The sequence below is a fragment of the Mustela erminea genome, chromosome 10, assembly GCF_009829155.1.
Source record: "Mustela erminea isolate mMusErm1 chromosome 10, mMusErm1.Pri, whole genome shotgun sequence".
NCBI lineage: Eukaryota > Metazoa > Chordata > Mammalia > Carnivora > Mustelidae > Mustela > Mustela erminea.
Window position 1 is genome coordinate 48,334,161 of NC_045623.1, and position 27,625 is coordinate 48,361,785.

The following is a 27,625-nucleotide window of genomic DNA, read 5'->3' on the forward strand; positions in this document are numbered from 1 at the left end:
CTGTTTTTTTAAGTGCCTACTAGTCAAAATAATCCGTATACCATATACATTATGGGACACACATCTTGAACTCTTACAGTGATATTTTGCTGTCTTTTGCCAAACACACACACACACACACACACAGAGCCCAAATGCAATGAATGAAGAAACATAAGGATTAGAGGAAATCACATTTATTCTAGAAACCAATAAAGGGTAACATTTAAATAAAAGATTATTTCATAAAAGTACTTTTAATCATAGTGAAAATTGCTTTACAGGTACAGTGAAGATGGCTTTGAGTCAAAGGCAGAAACTAGCTCTGCCTGGCTTTATGCCATTATTCCCTGATATGTATAAGCAAACAACATGAAGGAGAGGAGATTCTACAAAGCCTTTTATTTGTTAAGGATAATAGTGGAACAGTGGCATATAGGACCATTGTTATAAGTCATAGAATAAACTTCATGGAAAGTCTTGTTAAAGAATAAAATTCAACTAAATAAAATAAAATTCAAAAGTAAAATTCAGCTGAGTATTTTTATAGATCTAATTGGCTTCATTAATTGACTCTTAAATCAGCATCTTTTTAGCAAGTAGACAGGAGCTCCAAGGAGAAGTTGTACAAAATGGAAGGTTTTAATAGGAAGTAGGGTGGGGCAAAGAAGTTACTAAGGAAAAAAAAAAAAAAAAAAGGATTTTTCCAGGCAAGTTCAGCTTTTCTAGGGAGAAGAGCAGGCAGGGGGTCTTATTAGGGAGATAGACCTCATCACTCTCTGCGGTATGAAGAAGGCCCATGTGATAGATTACCTCATTGGTGCTGACCAGAAAATTCCTGACTTGGTTAAGTCTACATTTCTGGTGGAGGTTGGAACTATAGGTTAAGTATTAAGCCCCAGTTTGATGACTTGGCCTGCCATCAGTAACTATCTTAGGTCTGTGGTTTTGTTTTTAAACAAACCCTAGTAAAGGCAGGGTAACAGTGAAGAGCAAACTGGTATGAGGCAGGACTCCTTTGTGATAGGGCAGTTAGGAACTTCAGAAAAGAGCTTCGTCTCAGCCACATAACTTAACTGGAGTAGTTGGAAAGGTAATAGAAAACTCAGTATGAGAAAGCTGGCCTTTGACAGATGGCTTAAACAAATTGAAAATATATACATGTAAATGATGAGAAAACAAATATAAAATATGGAAGTGAGTTCCAGGACATCTAGTATACATGAATAGGGATTTCAGTAGAGAAAATAAAGCAAATTAAAGAGAAACAATAGCCAAAGAAATTTTTTTTTTTTCATATGTCATGGATCTCAGTATGGAGCAAAATCTGTGAAAGTACTACATATATTTTCTTTAAAAATCTTTGAAGTTCAGCTTTCTGGTCATAGAAGAAGGAAAAAGAAAAGTATACTTCAGATGAGACTTTTTAATATAAATCATTACGCAAATTGAGGTGTTGGCAGGTGTATAATAAGTGAGGCAGAGTGAAAAACATTTACAAAGGCACAGAGGTAGTGTTAGAGCTTGGCACAATCATGACAAGAAGTAATTTAGTGTTATAGTTTAGAATACATGGTTGGGCATGTCAAATGATGCTGGACACAAAAATAGGATTATTATGGCAAAGAATATTATGTATGATACTAGGGAGACAATGTTTTATCTTGTAAGATCCTGGGGAAATATTTAACAATTTAGCATCATCCAGTTTTCATATTAGAAAAATCATCATATATTCGTCATATATAATATATAATTATATAATCATAAATTATATTATAATTTATAATTATAAATTATAAAATCATATATAATTTTGGAGTAGAGGGAAATTAAATACAAAGAAATTAGTGAGGGATGGTCCCTGGTTTATAACAACTGATTTATTAATTGGTAGATGGTATGGTTTATAGGGAAAAGATTGAAGATACATTTATTTGATACAAATCAGTGAATTTATGGGATGGTAAAAGGAATGGGGAAAGGAATATGGATTTATTAGATGACAAGGTGAAGAATAGTGTTAGTGACTACATCTGTAATGCAGTGTGAGATAATTGTTTGTTTGCTTTTTAAGATTTTCTTTATTTATTTTGAGAGCAAGAGCAAGGGGAAGATTTAGAGGGAGAGAGAAAGAGAGAATCTCAAGCAGACTCCATGCTGAGTGCAGAGCCCAATGCAGGGCTGGATTTCAACACAGATCAGGATCTGAGCTAAAACCAATGGTCCTCAGAGGCTCAATGGACCGAATCACCCAGATGCCCCTCTCCTTTTTATGAGATTTATTTGTTTATTTTAGAGAGATCATGAAGGGGAGGGTCAGAGGGAGAGAGAGCTAAGCTGACTCTGCATTAAGCATGGAGCTGGATTGCAGGGCTTGATCTCACAACCCTGAGAACATGACCTGACCTGAAACCAAGAGTCAGATGCTTAACTGATTATACCACTCAGGCACTTCAGTCATTTCAGTTTTTGACATGTAATTAGAGAAATAGAATTGGAATTTTATTTTATAGAATTGTAAAAAGGTAATTCCAAATAAAAGATATAACTATGTGGATAATCAGCATATATGAGATAGTAAGATGTAGCAAAGAAGGTGATCATTTGAGGAGAATTAGCATAGATTAAAAAGAAAGAAAGCCTAAATTATACCAACATTTAAATAGTTAAATAGTTTGAAAAAGAAAAGGCACCAACAAAACATACTGAAAAATAAACATTTAAAAGGAAGAAAAATTAGCAATATTACTGTAGCCAAGTAAGAGTTGAATTACAAAAATAGGTTGATAATGCCAAATCAAACTTAGAGACCAAATATCACAATGTATAAGTTACCATTACTTAGTGATTTAATAGTCAGCTAGTAATTGAATGCCCATTACAGACCAGTAGTTAACTTAGTCCTAGAGATACAGGATAAAGAATGATTTGTTAAAATTAATGAGTTTATATTGCAAGTGGGAAATATAGACCAATAATTGTGTCATAGTATAAACTTGTCAAATAAAAGACAAATGAAGACTTAGGAGAGACTTTATTCAAAAAGATTATTGCAAGGGAAGGAAAGGGGCTGTTGCAATAGTGGGAATGGTCTAATTGATCAGCAATCTTCAAACATTATTAAGGTTAGTCAAAAGTTTTTTCTTGGCAGAGTAAATAAGACTGGAAAGAACTGGTGTGGGTTAGTAGGTTGAAGGGGAGTGGCATGATCTGAGAATAAATCAGGGAATATTTTATCTTGAGAGTTGCGTATCTTAGGAGGGGCCATTAAAGGAGGGTTATATGGTGGCTCTGGTTGAAAGTGGGCCAAAGTTAAGGGGCCTGGGGAGGGGGTGGGAGAGGATATCTTAATCAAAGTTTGGTTAACAAGCATTTTGTTCTGACTGATCAGTGGGGACTAAAGAGTTTAATCATTAAAAGGCAAATGGGAATTTAGAGAATCTGTGTCAGGTCCTTATCATAGGTAAACTAGAGGGGCATTGATGGGTACTATCTAAGTAATATGGAGGAAACATGCTTCCATTTTCTGAAACGAAAGGGTAAGGAGATTTCTTAACCTTTCCCATTTCCTAGGATCAGAGGGCTCAGGTAAAACTCAAAATTGTCAGGTATGACAAATGAGTGCTGCAAGGATAATATTATAGAAGGGTATTGAACTCAGATCAATGTCAAGAAAGGCTTCTTGGAGGAAAGAATTGAATCTCCAAAAGCCTAAGATAGTGAGATAAATAATTGAGAACGGCGGACAAGAAACTCAATGGCATCTGTAAAAAGCATTGAGGTTTAATTATCAGATAGTTTCCAGGGCTATAAGTTGCTGGATATTGCCATTGTGGAAAGTGGCTTGTGTGGGGCGAAGGGAGATGAAATTGAAGTAAAAAGGGGCTAGATCAAGAATTTTGTGTTCTAAATCAAGAAATGTGTAATTGATCTCTCAGTGATGTACCTGTAAAATATATTAAGCAGGGATGCCATATGATCAGATTTGCATTTTGGGAAGTTCACTCTAGCAATAGTGTATATTATGATTCAAAGGGAGTTGGGAAATAGGGATTATGTCAGATATAAGGACATTTTTAACAAGTTAAGAAAGTGATAAAGACATGCAGTAAAAAACAATGGCGAGATTAGAAGAAAAGGGAGAAGTCAGACAGTACTAGGATATTGAATAGATCGGATCTACCAATATTTGGGTATAAGGAAGCATAAAAAAAAAGAGAGAGAAAGCTTAGGATGGTCCCAGGGTTTCTGAGTTAAGTGATTATGCGCACTAGTACCATTTACTAGGAGCATCTGAGAAAGCAGTTTAAGAAGCAAGATTCACTTTTGGGAAAGCTGAATTTAACTGGGTATCAGTTTGATCATACTATTCCTTAGCTTAATAGACAGTTCAGGCCTAAAGCTAGAAATCTGGGAATCCTCAGCTCATAGGAAAGAATTGAAGCTATGAATTAGGTACAATCATCTGGAGAGTGTGTTCGAATTGAGAAGAGACAAATAGAGAAAATCCTTTAAATGTGACACTAGGCAGGTATGATAGGTATTTAAAAAGACTAGATGTGGGGCACCTGGGTGGCTCATCCCTTAAGCTTCTGCCTTCAGCTCAGGTCATGATCTGAGGGTCCTGGGATCAAGACCCACATCGGCCTCCTGCTTGGCAGGAAGCCTGCTTCTCCCTCTCTCTCTGCTTGTGTTCCCTCTTGCTGTGTCTCTCTCTGTCAAGTAAATAAATAAAACCTTAGAAAAAAAAGGACCAGAAGTAAACCGGAGTTAGAGGAAAGCTAGGAGGAGTGGTTTACAGAAGCCAAGGGAAGTAGTTGAGGGGGGAATATCCAATGTAAAAGTATCAGATACATTGGTAGGGGTAAAATCCAGGGGGTGGAGATACAGGAAAGGGGACGTAGGAACAGCAAATACAGAATTCTATATCAAGAATCTGGGCTCTTAATGAAAGTTAAATACAAAGGATGGGGGGTTGGGATAAGTGCAATCATTTATAGGGGTGCATTTTAAAGATGGGAAAGGCTACATCATATTAATAGGTAAAATGATAGTGACAGTAAAAGATAATAGAGAAGCAGAGAGAGATGGGACTTAACAGCAATGGAGTGCCTATCTTGGACAGGAAGGGAAATATTTCTTGTTTTAAGGTTGAATAGAAGGCATTTCTAGTCAGAATAGATAGGAATATAGTTAAATGGGAATACAGTTAAATGTAGCTAATGGAAGAGATTTGATTGATGGAGTTCAATTTATGGCCCTGTTTCCTCTGTGAAGAGATGTTTAGAGAGTTCTAGGGAAAATCTTAAAAAGAGTGTAGAGAACAGAACTGAACAATTGCAGTAGCTCTTATTGGAATGGAAGCAAGCCAGGGCCATGTAAAGCTTTTGTTAATTAGTAATGCATTTTTGTAAATATAAACCCAAAGTAGTACTAATTTGCAAGGCTTTGTGATTTCTTTTGCTGGGTGTACATAGCTGATTGAGTATATAGGCAGAAAAGAGGACATGAAGTGGTGGGTTGGTAATTTTCAGGGTGGGTGACTTACAAACAATAAAAATTTTAGGTTTTTCATGTATAACCCTTACATTCAAAATGTAAGTAAAGTAGCATTATTTCTAACCAATCAAATGATCAGTAGGTTATAGGGAGTCTATATGATCCCAAATCTAAAATTTTGCAGGCATAGATCTTAGAGATAATTTCTTTAAAGGTACTACAGAATATTTCTCCTCACGGGAATGAGCTGTAACCTGATAAAATGTCCAACATTCTAGTTAAGCTGCAGCAAATTTTGAACTACTGTAAATTATTCTGTGACTCTAACATATGTCAGTTTCCTATGGGAAACCACAGAATACTTTTAGAGTTTCATTGAATACCTACTCATGCCACCACCTTTTAAAGATCAACATGACTATGGTCAAAATTTTATATTTATGTTATCAGATTGGGAAAAGAGTCTAGAATGAAGAAATTTATCATCATGGGTCTTGCATTTTATGTAGAAAATTGAAATCATTTTGTGCTACTAATTCTTGGTATTATGATCTAATAAAATAGTTATGAAAATGTATTTATTGGGGCGCCTGGGTGGCTCAGTGGGTTAAAGCCTCTGCCTTCAAGTCAGGTCATGATCCCAGAGTCCTGGGATCGAGCCCCACATCAGGCTCTCTGCTCAACAAGGAGCCTGATTCTTCCTCTCTCTCTCTCTCCCTCTACCTGCCTCTCTGCCTACTTGTGATCTCTGTCTGTCAAATAAATAAATAAAAATCTAAAAAAAAAGAAAATGTATTTATTATGTAACTATTATGCCTATAAGATACTTGTGAACATTTTAATAGCTTTTATTATTAGACTAGCAATTTTAAAATGTCCCTTGGAAATACTTTCATGAAATATAAATATTAAATATATTTTAACTATACAGGGATCAACCTATGATGATGAAATTAATAATATCAAGCATATTATCTCAAAAATTAATGAAATTCTGGCTCATAATTCTCCAGTTTTGATTGTTCAAAGATGGATACGTGGTTTCTTAGTTCGGAAAAACACGAGGTATGTTTTCTTTACTATTTGAATATTAAAATAATATAAAATCTGATGAAAGGGCAATTTTCTAATATATTCTCTTTTTTGTATTTTTGTATTCTCTATCAAAATGGTATTTTATAGAGTGTTTGAAATAGTTTTAAGGAAAATACCACATACTCTGTGGCAATATTATAGTATTTAGTGTAATATAAATTGATTCTTTATTTTTTATTTTAAATTTGCCATATAAACAGCCAATCAATAAAGCTCTTATTAATCATTGATGCAAATAGTTTTCTTTTATTAAGCTTAAAAATATCAGTGAAAAATTTGAATTTCTCTCATATAATGGGATGTATTAGGAATATAAGTTGTATATATACAAAGGGATACAATAGAAATACAAATCATGAAATATGTGAAGATTACATACTTTGGGGATGTGTGAAGATAATTTTGCAGAAATATCTGCTGCCACATCAATCTACTTATTTTTTGGTTAGTTGTCTTTTCCTCTCTCTTTGTTTCCTGTATTCCTTTCCAATGGCTGGCATTTGCAAATAGAGGAAAACTTTTCTTGCAAGAATCTCTCAGCATTGTAATTGGGGCGATAAGGTAGGCTACTCTGCCATAAACTTATTTGTATTAGTTGTGCCGAACATCAAACATATGAAAAAAATAAATGAATATTCTCATATAGTGTATTCTTCACTGCAAAATGGCAGAGTTCAGAAGATGGAAATGATAATTAGCCCTGAAATATAGGTAGGATTAAGTAGATCTAAAGTTGGGCAATGGGCATTCCCTGAGAAAGCAAGATTTAAGAAGTTTCACTGAAATGATATTCAACATTATGTGATTAGGCTGAGAAAATGGTCTGAATTATCCTGCATGTGCTAAATCAAAGACTGCAATAGCCCTGATAAAGAGAAATAAGTATGAGGGACAAGTAGCAAATCTGACCAAAATACAGTACCTAAAACTTCTGAGGAAGAGGTCCCATATACTTTTCTAACTAAGGTCAAAGTGCAAGAGAGAGTGGGCTCACAAATTAGGGCACATAAAATGATTTGGAATAAAAGATGTGGGAAAGTTTCACACAGTTACTGACAGGTATATATACACTTAAAATACTATTTCTATCTCATATGTTCCATTTAAATTTAGTGTGCATTTTACATGAAATAAACATCTAATTAAAGGGACTTGTCTTTAGTTTATGCCCCCGATATTGAGTTTTTCTCTTTTAGAATCAAGATTTCCTCTAATATTCATGTAACATGAGATAAAAACCTTATGCATGGAAATAATTTCTGAACATTTAGCAAGAGTGAACAGAATTTGAATGAGCTTTGTGGAAAGAGACATCAGTAATAATAAATGACACAGTGGTTCATGGCAGACTGATTTGAATTATTTTTCTCTTTAAAATGCTGTTCCATTAGGCCCATTACTTAACTGCTCTGAGCCCAACTTTCCTCATATGCTGAATGGGATACAGCAGAGGCTAAAAGCAGGACTTATTTCACTCTTTGCTTGTGGGAATTTAAAATCATGAATATAAAGCATAACACATTCTTATTAATTGCTATATTTAAAATATTGTCATTATTGTTGTTATAACTTGTACTCTCTGAATTATTCGATTCCATGGGAAACACACTCTTTTTTTTTCTTTTTTTGATTCCTGTTTCCTTCTAATAACATTTGCAACAACATACACATAGCAATCTTTCAAAAATATAAATCTAATTTTATTCAACAATTTATAATCTTCCAATTGCTACCAATTTGCTTTGGGCAAATGGCTGGGATATTTGCTCTGACAATGTTCATAACATACTGTCATTATAATGAGCACTTACCATGCTATATTACAGTTGTCTGTACAATTATCTCTATCTCCAGATGTACTGTACGTTCTCTATCTCTAGTATGTAACAGAGTGCTTGACATATGTTAGGTGCTCAAAGCATAGTTTGCTCAGTTGATAAATACATAGATAGATTGTGGAAGTTAGAATCAGAAAAGTATATCTGGATTCATCTGTGGAAAGGGAAAACAGAAAGGAACTGGGCAATATATAAAGCTCTTCTGAGAGTGCCTAAAAGTACAAATAATTAGTCCTGTCATATGTTAATTTCCAGCCATTTCCATACCTAAATACTTTGCACCATGCTTAAAAACTGTTCATTTAAACTGCTTGAAACTTTTTTTTTTTTAAAGATTTTATTTATTTATTTTACAGAGATCACAAGTAGGCAGAGAGGCAGGCAGAGAGAGAGAGGAGGAAGCAGGCTCCCTGCTGAGCAGAGAGCCCGATGTGGGACTCGATCCCAGGACCCTGAGATCATGACCTGAGCCGAAGGCAGCGGCTTAACCCACTGAGCCACCCAGGCGCCCCATAAACTGCTTGAAACTTTATGTACAGACTTGAAATATCATATATTGCCTAAATTTAGAAAATTGTTATGATTAATGCTATTATCTTTTAAAGTAATGGTACCTCTGATATAGATGAAACTGTGCAAGGGAGGTGCAATTTTTAATTTTTTAAACTTTAATTCCAGTATAATTAACATAACAGTGTTAAGTCAGTTTCAGGTATACAACATAATGACTCAACCATTCTACAAACTACTCAGTGCTTATCATAAGTGTACTCTTAACCCCCTCTATTTATTTCACCCATCTCTTCAACTCCCCCTGGTAACCATCAGTTTGTTCTCTATAGTTAGAGTTTGTTTCTTGATTTCTCTCTTTTTTTCTTTGTTTTGTTTCTTAGATTCTACACACCAGTGAAATCATATGATATTTGTCATTCTCTGCCTGACTTATTTCACTTAGCACTATGCCCTTTAGATCCATCCATGTTGTTGTAGATGGCAAGAGTTCATTCTTTTTTATGACTGAGTAATTACATGTGTGTGGTGTTTATATACACACCACTTTTACTTTATCCATTCATTGATCAATAGATACTTGGGTTGTTTTCATGATGCGGCTCTTGTGAATACTGCTAGAGTAGACATAGGGGTGCATACATGTTTTCAGATTAGTGCTTTTGTACTCTTTGGGTAAATACCCAGTAGTGCGATTACTGGATCACATGGTAATTTCAATTTTTTGAGGAATCTTCATGCTGTTTTCCACAGTGGCTGTACAAGTTTGCACTCCCACCAATAGTGCACGAGGGTTCTTTTTTTTTCCACATCTTCACCAACACTTGTTTCTTGTGTTTTTTATTTTAGCCATTCTGACAGGTTTGAGGTGATATTTCATTGTCATTTTGATTTGTATTTCCCTGGTGATAAGTGATGTTGAGCATCTTTTCATATGTCTCTTGGCCGTCTGTGTATCTTCTTTGGAGAAATGTCTCTTCATATCTTCTGCCCAATTTTAATTGGATTATTTGTTTTTTTGGGGTGTTGGGTTTTGTAAGTTCTTTATATATTTTATATATGAACCTTTACTGGATATGCCACTTGCAAATGTCTCCTCCCATTCAGCAGATTGTCTTTTAGTTTTGTTGATGGTTTCCTTTGCTGTGTAGAAGATTTAGTCCTGAGTTTATTTTTGCTTTAGTTTCCCTTGCCTTAGGAGGCACATTGAGAAAAATGTAGCTATGGCCAATGTTAGAGGTACTGGTGCCTATGTTCTCTTCTAAGATTTTTATGGTTGCAGGTCTCACATTTAGGTATTCAGTATTTCAGTTTGTTTTTGTGTCTGGTATAAGAAAATGGTCCAGTTTCATTCTTTTACATTTAGTTGTCCAGTTTCCCAGCACCATTTGTTGAAAAGACTTTTTCCCTTCATATATCCTTTATTGCTTTGGTGAAAATTAATTGACCATATAATTGTGGGTTTATTTCTGAGATCTCTATTCTATTCCACTGATAACTGTGTCTATTTCTGTGTCAGTACTATACTATTTTGATTAGTACAACTTTGTAGTGTTTCTTGAAATCTGAGACTGTGATTCTTCCAGTATTATTATTCTTTTTCAAGATCGCTCTGGCTATTTGAGGTCTTTTGTGGTTCCATACAAATTTTAGGGTTATTTGTTTTAGTTCTATGAAAAATGCTGTTGGTATTTTGATAAGGATTGCATTAAATCTATAAACTGCTTTGGATGGTATGGACATTTTAACAATATTTGTTTCCCCAATCCATGGACATGAGTTATCTTTCCATTTGTTTGTATCATTATCAGTTTCTTTCATCAATGTTTTGTAGTTTTCAGAGTACTGGTCTTTTACCTCCTTAAGTTTATTACTGGAAATATTATTATTTTTGGTGCAATTGTAAGTGGGACTGTTATCTTAATTACTCATTTTATATTTGTTATTTATATTGGTTTATTATATAGAATACAGTGGATTTCTGTGTATTGATTTTGTATCCTATGACCTTACTGAATTTATTCACCAGTTCTAGTAGTGTTTAATCTAGGTTTTGGTGGTCTTCAGGGTTTTCTATATATAATATCATGTCATCTGTGAATAGTGAAAGTTTTACTTCTTTCTTACCACTTTGGATGGCTTTATTTATTTTTCTTGTTTGATTGCTGTGACTAGGACTTCAAGTCCTATGTTGAATAAAAGTGTGAGAGTGGCATCCTTGCCTTGTTCCTGATCTTGAGGATATCTTTCAATTTCTCACCATTCAGTATGATGTTAGCTGTGTGTGTGTGTGTGTTTAATGGCATTAATTATGTTGAGACATATTCTTTCTAAACCTACTTTGTTTTTTTAAATCATGAATGGATGTTGTACTTTGTCAGATTGCTTTGTCATTGTACTTTGTCAAATTGTACTTTGTCATTTGCCTCTGTTGAAATATGGTTTTTATCCTTTCTCTTCTTATAATTTGTTACATTGACTGATTTGCAAATATTGAACCACTCTTGCATCCCAGGAATAAATCCCACTTGATGGTCTGAATAGTTTTTTTTTTAATTTATTGTTGGATTCAGTTCCTAATATTTCTTGAGGACTTCTGTGTTCATATCTATCAGAGATATCAATCAGTAGTTCTCTTTTGTGTGTGTGTGTGTGTGTGTGTTTAAGATTTTATTTATTTGACAGAGATGGCAAGTAGGCAGAGAGGTAGGCAGAGAGGGGCAGGAGGAGAAGAGGCTCCCTGCTGAGCAGAGAGCCCGATGCAGGACTTGAACCCAGGACCCTGGGATCATGACCTGAGCTGAAGGCAGTGGCTTAACCCACTGACCCACGCAGGTGCCCCTTGTGGTGGTTTTATCTGATTTTGGTATCAAGGTAATGCTGGTCTCATAGAATGAATTTGGAAGTTTTCCTTCCTATTCTATTTTTTTGGAATAGTTTGTAAGGAATAGATATTAACTCCTCTTTACATGTGTGGTAGAATTCACCTGTGAAGCCATCTGGTCTTAGACCTTTTTTTTTTTTTTAAGATTTTTATTTGTTTATTTGACAAAGATAACAAGTAGGCAGAGAGGCAGGCAGAGAGGGGGGTAAGCAGACTCATTGCTGAGCAGAGAGCCCGATGCGGAGCTTGATCCCAGGCCCCTGAGATTGTGACCTGAGCTGAAGGCAGAGGCTTAACCTACTTAGCCATCCAGGGGCCCCAAAGACTTTTGTTTGTTGCAGGATTTTTTTTTTTTTTATTACTGATTCAGTTTCATTGCTGGCAATCATCTGTTCAAATTTTTTATTCCTTCTTGATTCAGTTTGGGAAGCTATGAGATTCTAGGAATTTATCCATTTCTTAAAGATAGTTCAATTTGTTGTCATATCATTTTTCATAATGTTCTCTTACAATCCCTTGTATTTCTCTGTTGTTGGTTATTATATCTCCTCTTTCATTTCTGATTTTGTTTATTTGAATCTCCCCCAAACTCCTTCTTTCACACGAATCTGGCTAAAGGTTTAACAATTTTGTTGATCTTTTCAAAGAATCACTTCTTCGTTTCTTTGAACTGTTCTTTTAAAGTTTCTATTTCATTTATTTCTGTTCTAATTTTTATTATTTCCTTCCTTCTACTTGTCTTGGGTTTTGTTTGCTTTTTTCTCTACATCCTTTAAATGTAAAGTTAATATATATTTGAGATTTTTTTTTTCTTTTTGAGGTAGGTCTGTAATGCTATAAACTCTCTTTGAATAGCTCTTGCTGCATCCCAAAGGTTTGGATCTATTTGTTTTCACTTTTAGTTGTTTCCATGTAATTTTTTATTTCCTCTTTGATTACTTGGTTGACCCATTCGATGTTCAGTAGCATTTTATTTAACCTCTATCTATTTGTGTTCTTTCCAGACTTTTTCTTATGGTTGATTTCTAGTTTCATAGTGTTGTGGTCAGAAAAGATGTGTGATATGGCTGCAATCTTTTTGAATTTGTTGAGACTTGTTTTGTAGCGTTACATGTGATCTATTCTGAAGAATGTTCCAAGTGCACTTGAAAAGACTGTATTCTCCTATTTTAGGATTGAATATTCTGAATGTGTCTGTTATAGTCACCCAGTCCAATGTGTCATTCAAAGCCACTGTTTCCTCATTGATTTTTTTACCCATTAATGTAAGTGGAGTGTTAAAGTCACCCAGTATTATTGTATTAATGATTACTTCCTTTATGTTTGTTATCAAGGTAATGCTGGTCTTTATGTATTTATGTGCTGCTTTATGTATTTAGGTGCTCACATGTTGGATGCATAAATATTTACAATTGTTATATCATCTTGTTGGATTATTTACTTTATGATTATGTAGTATCCTTCTTTGTCTTTTCTTACAGTCTTTGTTTTAAATTCTATTTTGTCCTATATAAATATTGATACCCCAGATTTCTTTTCACATCCATTTGCATGAAAAATGCTTTTCCATTCCTCAATTTTTAATCTGCCTGTGTCTATAGGTCATTTGGATAGGAGCATATAGATGGGTCTTTCTTTTTTATCCATTCTCTTGCCCTGTGTCATTTGATTGGAGTATTTAGTCCATTTACATTCAAAATAATTTTTAATAGGTATGTACTTATTGCCATTTTGTTCCTGGTTACTGTGTTGTTTTTTTAGTTCTTCCCTGTTTCTTTGTTCTCTTGGTCTCTTATCTCACAGTTTGTTGGCTTTCTTTAGTGATATACCTCGATTTCTTTCCCTTTATTTTTTGCATATCTATTACCAGTTTTTGATTTGTAGTTACCATTAGGTTTGTATTAATATCTTATGTGTGTAGCAGTCTATATTAAGTTAATGGCTACTTAACATTGAACCCATTCTAAAAAGACTAAATTTTTTCTTCTCCCCCCTCTAACTTTTAATGTATATGTTATCTTAATTTATATCCTTTTATTTTGTGAATCCCTTGACTGATTTTTATAGATAGGGTTCATTTTACTGCTTTTGTTTTTCCTACTTTTCTTGCTTCTGTTTATAGTCTTTCCTTTCCACTCAAAGAGTCCCCTTTAACATTTAATATAAGATTGATTTAGTGGTAATGAGTTTCTTTAAGTTTTGTTTGCCTGAGATACTCTTTATCTCTCTTTCTATTTTGAATGATAGCCTTGCTAGATAAAGTATTCCTTGTTGCAGATTTTTTTTTTTTTTTTTTCCCTGTCAGGCCACTCTATTCTGCCTGTAAAACTTCTGCTGAAAAAGTCAGCTATTAACATTTTGGGATTCCCCTTGTACAAAACCATTTTCTTTTCTCTGGATGCTTTTAAAATTCTCTTTATTACTAACTTTCCACCTTGATTGCTATATATGAGTCTCTTTGAGTTGATTTTGTTGGGAGTTCTCTGTGCCTCCTAGATGTGGATTTCTATGTCCTTCTCCAGATTTGGGAAGTTTTCAGCTATTATTTCTTCAAATAAATTTTCTACCCCCTTTTCTTTATCTTCTACTTCTGGGATCCCTATAATATGAATGTTACTATTCTTGATGGTGTCACTGAATTTCCTTAGCCTGTTTTCATTTTTTCTTATTTTTCCCTCTCTCCTATTCAGCTTGTTGGCTTTCCATTTCTATGTCCTTTAACTTGCTTATCCTTTCTTCTGCTTCATCTAGTCTAGTATTTATTCAATGTAATGTATTTCTAATTTTAGTTACTGAGTTCTTCATTTCAGGTGGTTCTTTTTCTCTGTTTTCTGTCTCTTTGTTGAAGGTTTCACTGAGGTCCTCCACTTTTTTCTCAGGTCTGGTGAATATCTTTTATGGGCATTACTTTAAATGCTCTATTAAGAATATTGCTTATCGGGGCACCTGGGTGGCTCAGTGGGTTAAGCCACTGCCTTTGGCTCAGGTCATGATCTCAGGGTTCTGGGATCAAGTCCCGCATTGGGCTCTCTGCTCAGCAGGAAGCCTGCTTCCCTCTCTCTCTCTGTCTGTCTCTCTGTCTACTTGTGATCTCTGTCTGTCAAATAAATAAATAAATAAAATCTTAAAAAAAAAATAAAAAGAATATTGCTTATCTACATTTCATTTAGCTCTTTTGCTGTGATTTGTCCAGAATGGCCCATCTTGGGCTTGAGTTGAATGAGACCAGGGAATTTCCAGAGCTATGGGAGCACTGAATTGCAGGGCACTTTCACTGTGTTGTCCCCTGAGAAGCTTTCATTGTGAGTGGAGCCTGCAGTCAGATCAGATGTCTGCCCCCAGACTGGTGCTGAGGCAGTAGTCGAAAAGGTGTGTGTGGTTTTCTGCACCTCTCCCTGAGGCAGGAATCACTTTAAGGTGGTGCTGACCCCTGTCAGGTTTGCTTGCACAGTTCCAACTGTGGCACTGCTTTTAGCACTCTTGCCAAGGATATGTTGATATAAAGGGTCTACAGGAGAGTGTGGGAATGAAATATGCAGTGTTAGCAAAGTCTCAGCTAGTCCGGTCTGGGAGGGGACCTACACCCACCTCAGAAAATTCCGTCCGGGGTAGATCTGCAGAAGAGTGCAGGGTCAGGGCACACTGTTAGCAAGCTGGGTGGAAAGTATTCATGCTATAGTGGTTCTCACAAGTGTCCCTGTATCTAGAGTGTGGAGTGGAAAAGGGAAATGGTGGCATCCCTCCCTTGCTTATACTGCCCTGCAGGTCAATTTGCCTCCCAAGCACCTCTGTTCCCTTCCTACCCTCTTCTATATGGCCATTTCTCTACATTTGGTTGTGGAGAATTTGTTCTGCCAAACTTTAGGTTGTTTTCTGAGTTATTTATACTAATATGGGTGTTTTCTTGGTGTGTCCATGGGATGAAGTGAACCTAGGATCCTCTTACTTCACCATCTTCCTCAGAAGTCTCAGGGAAGTACATTTTTATTTTTAGAGTGAATTATTATGATCAGGTTGGCAGCCTACTAAATCCAAGTAACGGCAGCTATGTTGAGTTAATAGGAAGGATTATTGGCTGCATTGTGGGATTAAAAAGGATAAAATACTGGAAAAAGTAGGAAACAATTTACCGAATGTGTAGTGTATGTAAAATACTATATTACATACTTTAATCCACTTTATATCATTTAATACAGCAGAGCTTTTAAATTTGTCCTGATTTTCTATTTTATAGATGAGGCATTAAGAATTTAAACTTGGTTGAGAGGTTAGGATATATATCCAATGGCAGAAAGCATTATATATTTGTGGTTAGTTGTAAAGAAATGAAACCATGCAAAAGTTGAGTTCTGTTGTTTAACATATCCAAAATGCTGTGCTCTTCTTAATTTTCTTCCTATAATATTTTCTTAAGAGCCCTGGTCTTTTTAGTAGGGAATTGTGTTTGAAGACCAGTCAGTATCTGGGAATTGGGTGTGTTTATTGCTATTAGAGTGTCATTGTTCTTTGGCCATTTTGGCAGACTGGATAGAAAATTGTTTATTTTTTATATGATGAACACATGTTGATACCTTAAATGCTAATCCAGCACAAGTGGTTCTTCACTGCCTTTCTTCATTTTACATTAAACTTTTCTTCTTTGATCATGTGAATTTTAGTTGCCAAAATTATCAATAATTTTACTCATTAGCCTAATTCTAATAGACACAAAATAGTTCAGAATTGCTATAATTGCCATACATAAACTACTATCAATTGTCAGCATATTTTAAAAAAATTTTTAAAGGTTTTTTTTTAAGATTATTTATTTATTTGATAGATAGAGATCACAAGTAGGCAGAGAGGCAGGCAGAGAGAGGAAGGGAAGCAGGCTCCCCACTGAGCAGAGAGCTGATGCACTGCTCAATCCCAGGATCCTGAGATCCCGACCCCAGCCGAAGGCAGAGATTTTAACCCACTGAGCCACTCAGGCATTCCAACTGTGAGCATATTTAATAAAGTTAAAATTCGTTTTAGATTTTTTTTTTTGTTTTAAGGTTGGTGTTATATATTTAAAATAATTGTTGAATAGGTACTTAATATCATTATAATGTATTATTAGTTCCTTTTCTAATTACTTTATTTCTTTTTAATTTTAACATATCTATTTTCATCTTCTATTTCTATTAGGGCATTTTCTGTTCTATTTATTCATTATGCTCTGTCCAGTTTAGTATTTACTTCTAAAAGGAGTGTTAAAATTCTGGTTCTTTTCTGAGTCCCATCATTGCATTCCTAAACTTGTCTACTTCTAGTTCATGTGGTTTTGTATGTCTTTTATCATTTTCTTGATACCCTTTTGTTCATTTTTTAAAAATAAGACTTTATTTTATTTTAGGATAGTTTAAGTTATTCATCAATATTAAACAATAGGTATAGAGATTTCTAAAATAATCCAGCCTCTACCCATTTATAGCCTCTCCCATTACAAATATTCCCCACCAGTGTGGTACTTTTGTTAAAGTTGATGAACTTACATTGACACACAGTCATTACCCAAAGTCTATAGTTTACATTATAATACACTCTTGGTGTTACGTATTCTATGGGTTGGACACATGTAAATGGCATGTTTCATCATTATTGACTTACATAGTACATTTTCTCTGCCTCCAAAAATCCTCTGTACTCTTTCTGTTTATTCCTTTTATCATCTCTAACCCCTGGCAAACACTGATTTTTTTATTGTCTTCATAGTTTTACCTATTCCAGAATATTTATAGTTGTAATCATACATTATGTAGACATTTAAAATTGACTTAGTGACATCCACTTATGATTTCTCCATGTATTTTCATTATTTGATAAACTCATTTGTTTTTAGAGCTGAATAATATTTCATTGTCCGGATATACCTATTTCTTCATCCATTCCTCTTCTGGAGAACATCTTGGTTACTTCCAATTTTGACAACTATGAATGAAGCTGCTATAAACATCCATGCACAAGCTTTTGTTTGGAACTCAGTTTGTAACACCTTTAGAAAAATACCAGGGAGCATGATTGCAGGATTGTATAGTAGGAACTTGTTTAGTTTTATAAGCAACTGCTAAGCTGTTTTCCAAAGTGGCTCTACCATTTTGAATACCCACCAGCAATGAATGAAGATTTATGGTGCCTCACTTCCTCACCATCATTTGGTGTTATCACTGTTACAGATTTTGGCTATTCTAATAGATGTGTAGTGGTATCTTCTTGTTATTTTAATTCACATTTTACTGGTTTGTATATGATATGGAACATTTTCTTGTATGTATACAAGATCTGTATACCTTCTTTGGTGAAGTGTCTTTTTAATATCTGGCCCTTTTTAAAAACTACATTGTTTTCTTATTGTTGAATTTTAAGAATTCTTTGTTAATTTTGGAAAACAGTCCTTTATCAGATATGTTTTTTGCAGTTTCTCCTAGTCTCTAGCTTGTCTTCTCATACTCTTGTCCTTGTCTTCCATAGAGATGAAGTTTTTAATTTTAATGAAATCTAGTTTATCAATTTATTCTTTCATGGATTATGGCTTTGGTGTCATAGCTAAAAAGGCATTGCCATATCCAAGATCATCTATGTTTTCTCCAATGCATATCTTGTAGAGTTTTACATTTACATTACAGTTTTGTATTTTACACTTAGGTCATAGATCCATTTTGAGTTATTTTCTTGAAAGAAGTAATGATTTGTATGAGATTCATTTATTTATTTTTTGCAAATGGATGTTCCAGCATCATTTCTTAAAAAGGCTATCTTTGTTCCATTGTATTGCCTTTGCTCCTTTGTCAAAGATTAGTTGACTGTAATTATGTATGTCTATTTCTGAACTCTCTCTTCTGTTCCATTGATCTATTTATCTGTTCTTTTGCTAATACCACCCTATCTTGATTATTGTAGCTTTATAGTAATCTTGAAGTTGGGTAGTGTTGGTCTTTTAATTTTGTTCTTCAGTATTGTGTTACTGAGTCTGGATTTTTTGCCTGTAAATAGAAACTTTAGAACCAGTTTGTAGCTATCCAAAAAATAATCTTCTGGGACTGAGTTTTCACTGAATCTATAGATAAGTTAGGATGAACTGAAATCTTACAATAATGAATTTTCCTATCTATGAAACATTTGATCTCTTATTTATTTATTCCTCTTTGATTTTGTTCATCAGAAGATTATATGTAGTTTTCCTCAAATAAAACTTGTACATATTTGTTATATTTGAACTGAACATTTTATTTTCACAAGTGCTAATGTATGGTATTTTGTTTTACTTTATCATTGTTAGTATATCAGAAGGTGAATGAGTTTTGGCATTAACCTTGTATCTTTCAACCTTGCTATATAATTGCTTGTTAGTGTGAAGAGAGGGCTTTTTTGTTTTGTTTGTTTTTTTTGTCAGTTCTTTCAAATTTTCTACATAGACGATCATTTGGAAACAAAAGGCAATTTTTTCCTTCTTCCTTAATCTGTATACCTTCAATTTCTTTTTCTTGTCTTGTTGCATTAGCTAGAACTTCCAGTAAGAAGGTTGATAAGGAGTAGTGAGAGGACATCCTTGCCTTAGACCTCATCTTAGTGGAAAAACTTACACTTCTATACTTTTAAGTATGATATTAGCTATAAAGATTTTTGTAGATATTGTTAATCAGTTGAGGGAGTTCTACTTAACTAGCTTTCTGTGAATTTTTATCATGTAAAGGTGTTGAGTTTTGTTAAATGTTTTTTTTCTGCATCTATTGATTAGGGCCATGCAATTTTTCTTTTCCCTTCCTTCCCCTTCCCTTCCCTTACTTTCCCCTTCCTTTCTCCCCTTCTCCTTCCTCTTTCTTTCTCTCTGCCTATCAATTTGATGATAAAAAATGAAAAATAATTGCTGCAGGCCTACAGACATTAAAGAGAATAAAAAGAACAACTTTATGCCAAATAATTTGGGTGAAGTAAACAAATTTCTTGATGAAATACAATTTTCACATTGACACAAGAAAAAACAAAAATGCTGAATAGTCCTATATACATGAAAGAAATTGAGTACATGATTGAAGTCCTTTCCCCAAAGAGACTTTAGTTCTAGATAAATTTACTGGTGAACTACTGTGTACATTTAAAGAATATTATATACCATCTTATGCAAGTTCTCCAGAGAGTAAGAGACCATACTTTTCATGTTGTTTTGAGAGGCCAATATAGTATTAATACCAAAACCTGACAAGGACATTACAAGAAAGATAATTACAGACCATTCTTATGAATATACATGTAAAAATATTAGAAAATCGTATCTAGTGGTATATAGAATATAATACTCTATTGATAATATAGGTTTATTCTTAGAATACAAAATTAGTTTAACATTAGAAAAGTAATCACATAACAGAATATGGGGGAACACCTCAGGCATTCCTCACTTTGCCTAGTATTATGTTAACTGAAATTTATACATATTTTGAACAAAAAAACTTATTTGAACAAGTTATTTTGCAAGATTCCAAGGTAACTGAGATTTGATCTTTTTTGATCTCATATTCCAAGATGGCTTACATATTTACTCCCTGGTGTTACTCCCATGATTACATCATATTATCTGGCAAAAGGTATTTTACATATGTCCTTAAGGTTACTTATAATCAGTTGGCTTTAATATAGATTATGTAAGTGGATCTAACCTAATCAATTGAGTACTTTAGAAACAGAGTTTTCTCCGGCTAGTAGTAGAACAGGGTATCAGAGAAAGTTGAAGCACAAAAAGGATTTGATATACTGTTGCTGGTTTGAACACATGGAAAGGACCTGGGAGTGGTGAACTTTGTTAGCTAGGAGTGACCCTTCACCAATAACCAGCAAGAAAATGGTGACTTTGGTCCTATGTAGGAAATTGGGTTCCACCACTACCTGAATGAGCTTAGAAGCATATTCTTTTTCCCGTAAGTATCCAGAAAAGAACCCAGATCAGCCTTTTAAGTTTGTGGAATTTATTGCTCAGCAATATAAAATAATATATGATAGAATTGTACAATGTGAGGCTATAGCTCTGGTATGTATAAGATTTCGTTTACATAGTACCTTGTAAAATGAGGACTGCATGTATACAAATCTCAATGTTTGCACAAGAATCCATTGATCAAATTCAACGGAGTTAAAGGTTAGAAGGATACTTCCTTAATCTAATAATAGGTATCTTTTAACACATTTATTATCACTTAATAATGAAATATTGGAATTATTACCGCTGAGATCAGGAACAAAAAAGGTTGTCAACTGTTAACATTTTCATTTAACATTGTGATGGTGGACATGTTTTTCGTTGAGCATGTAATGATGAAACAAAGTGACAAAAAAGGAACTTAAAAGATTAGGAAGGAACAAATAAAATGTTAATTTCCTACAGATGTCATGTTTGTGAATGTGCAAGCTAGTTAAGTCATAATACAAAAACCAATGGCACTTACATAAACACAATAAAAATTTGAAAATGAAATTAAAGATACCATTTATAATACTATAAAAAACTACCATTTGTTTGTTTGATCTTCAAGAGGCAGACACAAAAATAAGATAAGTACAAGAAATTCATTTGGAGAAATATCTTAAAAGGATTGGTATAGATAGGAATAGACATGAACCTGACACCTGGGAAGGGAAAGAGAGAAGGGGCTGGGTAGGAAGCAATTCAGCAGCACAACTCTGAAAAAAAATCTAAGCTAGATCAGTGGGGGAATTCCTGAAAAAAATTTAAATATTAGAGGAATCCTGTATGAGGCAGAAATTGGCTAGCACTATTTGCCCTGATGTTTTCAGGCATTGGTTGGGATAGCCTTGGAGAAAATGTATTAGTGGAACCAAAGTGGAACCTTGGGCTGTCAGTCAGTTGTGCTCCCCATAGTGCATTCTTAAGGAAATGTGAGCACTGCACTTCCTTGGCTATCTTTTTTTTTTTTTTTTCCTTCCATGGCTTTCTTATATCGCATACTAAGGATACATGTAAGGAAAGATATAAATTACCTCTAAAAAGAAAACTTTCATTACTGATAGAACTAGATCAAAATAAATGTAAAGATATGTCATTTTCATAGTATTGGATGAGTCAGTGTAGTAAAAATGTTGGTTCTTTCCTAGTTGATATATATCTACAATGTACTCCTAATGAAAATTCTAGAGAGTTTTTTTCAATAACACATACTTTGAAAAATTATATTATGTTGGCACTTCAGTTTTCCTCTACTTGTTCTTAAAATCCCACTAAACTGCTACTAAGGTAGAGGATAAAAGAAAGGCACAGAGAAAGAGAGCAACAAAATTTTGAAAACTAGAAGCAGGTGGGTGTCTGTAATAACTTTGCAGACCTTGGAAACCTTTAGCTTAGAGATCTTCAAACTATGGCCTGCAGGATGATTACCTGTTTTTATAAATAAATTTTACTGGAGCACAGTCACACCCATTCCTTTATGCACTGGCTATCATTGTTTGGTACAAAAATAATATAACTAAATATTTGGGAAAGAGATCATAATACTCAGGAACCTAAAATATTCACTAACTTCCACTTTAAGAAAAAGTTTGTCAACCTCTGCTGTATAGCCTATCTTGATAGGAGCCCAAGAGTAAGGCTGATTCATACTGTAAGACCCAGAAATTAGTGCAAATTAAAGATACTAAGAACCTCTAGAAGTAGAGGCATACGTGATGCTGTAAACAAGAACATTTATTGAATCTCAGTTTTAGAATAAGTCAAACTCTCCTACCCAATCCTGAACCGCTGGGTAGCTCACACTCTCTTCTCCATTTAATCCCTCCTCTCTGCTTATTCCCTAGAGAGGTTAAATTAAAAAAAAAAAATCCTTATGCTAGGGGCCAGAGATTGTTTATGGTGGGGCTGTATTATAATAATATTATAGGAATTTGTTAAAATTTTGTGAGATTTGCAGTTGCCTTTCTACCAAATAGTAATAAGACTTTTACCCTCCAATAAGGAGATGAGATACTTCTTACTGAACAAACTGCCATCTCAAGAGAGAGTTGGGAAACTTCCAGTTAAACAACAATCAGATCCTCCACATAAATAGGTTAGTTGAGAGCTTTTTTGGAGGTTTTAGCAAGGGAACACAGCTACTCATATACCCTTGACTGAAAAATGGTCCTCTATCAGGGAAAATCATCCTCTTCTACAGTGCATATGGCTTTGTGAGGGATGCACATGGAGCACTAAGGGAGGAAGGGTACACCTGCCTAACCAGCCAGATCAGTTGAATGAACCCTGGGTGATAAATGGGGTGACAAATGCCACAGCCACATCAAACCACAAAGGACTTTAAATAGCTAAAACAATCTTTAAAAACAGAGCTGGAAGTATCCCAATCCAGATTTTGAGCTATACTACAAAGCTATACTAATCAAGATAGTATGGAACTGTCACAAATTAGACACAAAGACCAATGGAATAGAATAGAAAGCCCAGAAACAAACCTGTGATTATATGGTCAATTAATCTTCAACAAAAAGGCAAGAATACGCAATAGGAAAAACTCTCTTCAACCGATGGTGGCAATACTGGACAGCTACATTCAAAAGAATGAAACTGGACCATGTTCTTATACTATACACAAAACTAAACCAAGAATGGATTAAAGACCTAAATGTGACACCTGCAACCATAAAAATCCTAGAAGGGAGCTCATGCAGTAATGTCTCTAACATTAGCCATAGCAACATTTTTCTAGATATGCCTCCTGAGGCATGAAAAGAAAAAAAAAAATAAAACTGTTGAGACCACATCAAAATAAAAATAAAATAAAAATAAAAATAAAAATCTTTTGCACAGCAAAGGAAATAATTAACAAAATAAAAGATAATCCACTGAATGGGAGAAGATAATTGCAATTGACATATCTGGTAAAGGTTTACTATCCAAAATATTTAAAGGAATTCTACAAGTGCCTAGGTGGCTCATTTGGTTAAGCATTTGACCAGCTCATGTCATGATCTCAGGGTCCTGCCATCAAGGCTGAAGTGGGTCTCTGTGCTAAGTGGGAGTCTGCTTCTAGCTCGCCCTCTGCCCCTCCCCCCACTGGTGAATGCTAACTCTCTATCTCTCACTCTCAAATAAAATATAATATTTTTTTAAAAAAGAACTTCTGAAACTCGACACCCCCAAAACAAATAATCCAGTTAAAATGGGCAGAAGATATGAGCAGATATTTCTCCAAAGAAGTCATATACATGGCCAACAGACACATGAAAAGATGCTCAACATTGCTCATCATCAGGAAATGCAAATCCAACATACAGTAAGATTTCATCTCAAACTGAAATGGCTAAATTCAAATAGACAGAAATGGTGTTGGAGAAAAAGGAACCCTCATGCACTATTGGTGGACATGCAAATTGGTACAACTCTAGAAAATAGTATGGAGGCTCCTCAGAAATTTTACAGTATAACTACACTACACTCCATCAGTTTCATTACTAGGTATTTACTCTGTATATACAATGGAATATTACTCAGACATCAGAAAGGATGAATATTCACCATTTGCATTGATATGGATGGAACTGGAGGAGATTGTGCTAAGTGAAATAAGTAAGGCAGAGAAAGACAGTTAACATATGGTTTCACTCATTTATGGAACATAAAGAGTAGCACGGAGGACCACAGGGGATGGAAGGGAAAACTGAAAGGGAGGAAATCAGAGAAGGAGAAAAATAGTGAGAGACTCTGGACTTCAGAAAACAAGCTGAGGGTTACAGAAGGAATGAGGGAACTCGTGATAGGTGTTAAGGAGGGCATGTTTGGTAATGAGCACTGGGTGTTAAATGCAACGAATGAACTGTTGAACACTACATCAAAAACTAATGATGTGGCACCTGGGTGGCTCAGTGGGTTGGGGCCTCTGCCTTCAGCTCAGGTCATGATCCCAGGGTCTTGGGATCGAGCCCCACATCAGGTTCTCTGCTCAGCGGGGAGCCTGCTTCCCCTTCTCACTCTCTACCTGCCTCTCCTCCTACTTGTGATCTCTCAAATAAATTAAAAAAAAAAAAACTAATGATGAACTCTGTGCTGGCTAATTGAACATAATAAAAAAGGTAACAAAAATACTAATTCAAAAGGATATATGCATCCTGATATTTATAGCAGCATTATCTACAATGACCAAATTATGGAAACAACCTAAGTGTCCATCAACAGATGAATGGTTAAGGAAGATATGGTATGTATGTGTGTATATATACACACACACACACACACACAGCCCATATAATATTTCACTGTGTGTGTGTGTATATATATGTACACATTATATATATATATGTTATATGTATATACCACATTATATATACATACTATATAATATTCCATTGTGTGTGTATATATATATATATATATGCATTGTGTGTATAATATATACCTTGTGTGTATATATATGCATTGTGTGTATAATATATGGATTGTGTGTATAAATACACACATACACACACACACACACACCCCATATCTTCCTTATCCATTCATCTATCGATAGACACTTAGGTTGTTTCCATAACTTGGCCATTGTTTTATGGAATATTATTCAGCCATAAAGATGAATTAGATATTTGTAATGACATGGATGGAGCTAAAGAGTATTATGGTAAGTGAAATAAGCCTGTCAAGGATAGACAAATATGATTTCATCATGTGTGGAATTTGAGAAACAAAACACACAAGTAAAGGGGGATAAAAGAAAGAGAGACTGACCAAGAAACAGACACTTAACTATAGAGAACAAACTGATGGTTATCAGAGGGGAGGTAACTAGTGGAATGCATAAAATAGGTGACGGGGTTTAAGGAATGCACTTGTACATATAAAGGTACAATTAGCCCGATAGTTTATTTTTCAACAACAACAATGGAAGCCAAAAAAGAATGAACAATATATTCAATGAACCAATAGAAAATATCTATCACCCTAAAATTATAGGTCCAGGAAAGTACTGTAAATATGAGAGAGGAAAAAAGCTCTGTAAACTTTTAACTTGCATTCCTTTATTTTGTTTGTCTTAGTCTACAGTTGCAGAGGCTTTAATCAGTATCTAGTGATCCTTGTCTGTCCTTTCATCTCTAAGTATAATAGTAAATATTTCTGTATATTTGAATAACTGCCAAGTTTTCTTTAAGTTTTTAAATTTAGTTCCAGTGTAGTTAACATACAATATTATATTAGTTTCAGGTGTACAGTATAGTAATTCAACAATTCTCTACATTGTACAGTGCTCATCAAACCCTATTTAGCCCCTTCACCTCTGGTAACTATCAGTTTATTGTCTGTAGTTAAGAGTCTGTTTCTTGGTTTGTCTCCCTCTCATTATTTTTGTTGGATTCAGTTTGTTAGTATTTTATTGAGAATTTCTGCACACTTAGTATGACTTTTAATTGCATTCCATTTTCATCACCAACTGTAGTGTTGGGAAATGATCTAGATGCTATGATAGCTTTCTCAGATCACAGAACAGAAAGTCTCCCAAACCAAATTAATATACTTGTATTGTAGTTAATTTAGTTTACTTGAAACACATAGCTAGAAAAAAAGGAGAAAGATGGAGTAGGTGTAGGCAAAAGTGGGATGAAATGACCACACTATCTGAATCCTGTGTAGAGCAAAGTTCATATGTTTTGTCTGTCATTGTTTTATCAGGCCTCTCTGCCGATAATTGGTCTTCAACAGTTAGTGTGATGGTCTTTAACAGTTAGGAATTGTTCTAGAGACAACACACTCTAAATTTATTAGAGAAATGCAGGAAAAAGTGTGCCTCACCATATCTGTAAAGTAACTGATAACTTACTAGCAGTTAAAAATATTACTTGCATGTTTTAAGCAGAGTATGCATGGGGTCATATTCGGTTCCTGATGGATGCATGATTCTGTGGGAAACACAGCTGTATATCTGGAGATGATGTGATCAGTGCTTTATGAAATTTTTAAGATGTTAATTCTCCCATTCCTTTCTATTCTATAATACTTTAATTTCATTCTTTATATCAGCCAGTGCATGTATATACCTGTTTTTCTATATAGTGCATTTTTTCAGGCTACTAACTTACTTACTGTCTCTCCTTAACACATCTTATGAATTTTGCATATATCTCACACTTGCTTATTCAGCATCTATACTTAGCATCTTTTGAGCTTTCTTTCATCCAGGGACAAGGTAAGCCCAAGAAAGCAATTTTCTTCCTCTGACAATTTGTAGAGTGAGGAAAATAGTGATAGTGGTGGTTATTATAATTCACCTTTATACTGGAGGTACATTTCATTTGATCCTAGATTTTGGGAAGGTTTCCCTGTGTAATTACCATCCTGATCAGACCTTACACTCTCCTCTTCTTGAATACTCAAGGCTATCCATAATACCAAAGGTTAAGATTATCTGAGTGAAGTAATTGTCGTAAGGTTGAAAGCTGGATTCAGAGACCCTGCTTATCTCTTTGACCTACTGCTTTAATTGGGTTTAGATTCTAAGGAATATACATATTTGTCCTTACCCATGCATTATATTTTACCTTTTTTTTTTCATTTTTAGCAAGAAAATTGGTCAGGGTATTTAGTCGGTCATACTTCAGGCAATTGAACTTTTACCTTGGGTTCTCATGAAGTAGGAAATGATTAAAGTTGATTAAAGAATTTGATCTAGATTCCTGAATTAAGGCATATGTTATGAGAAAGAGAATAGCCACATTTTTACCTCTTTACACTCCAGTTACAATAAAGTATCTTATCTCCGTTCTTACATATTCTATATATGTTTCTTAATAATATTACAAATAAACT

General features: G+C 34.5%; 1 protein-coding gene across 3 annotated transcripts in view; it reads left to right on the top strand.

The window, feature by feature from the left end:
- LRRIQ3 (leucine rich repeats and IQ motif containing 3) overlaps positions 1 to 27,625 on the top strand; it is a 225,671-nt gene that overhangs the window by 63,207 nt on the left and 134,839 nt on the right. For 2 of the 3 annotated variants that reach the window (XM_032301745.1, XM_032301743.1), the window contains 2 exons: positions 6,413 to 6,546; positions 7,087 to 7,137. In XM_032301745.1, the coding sequence (XP_032157636.1) occupies positions 6,413 to 6,546; positions 7,087 to 7,137 (185 nt within the window). The remainder of the gene's footprint in view (positions 1 to 6,412; positions 6,547 to 7,086; positions 7,138 to 27,625) is intronic. The other variant, XM_032301744.1, reaches the window with a different exon arrangement.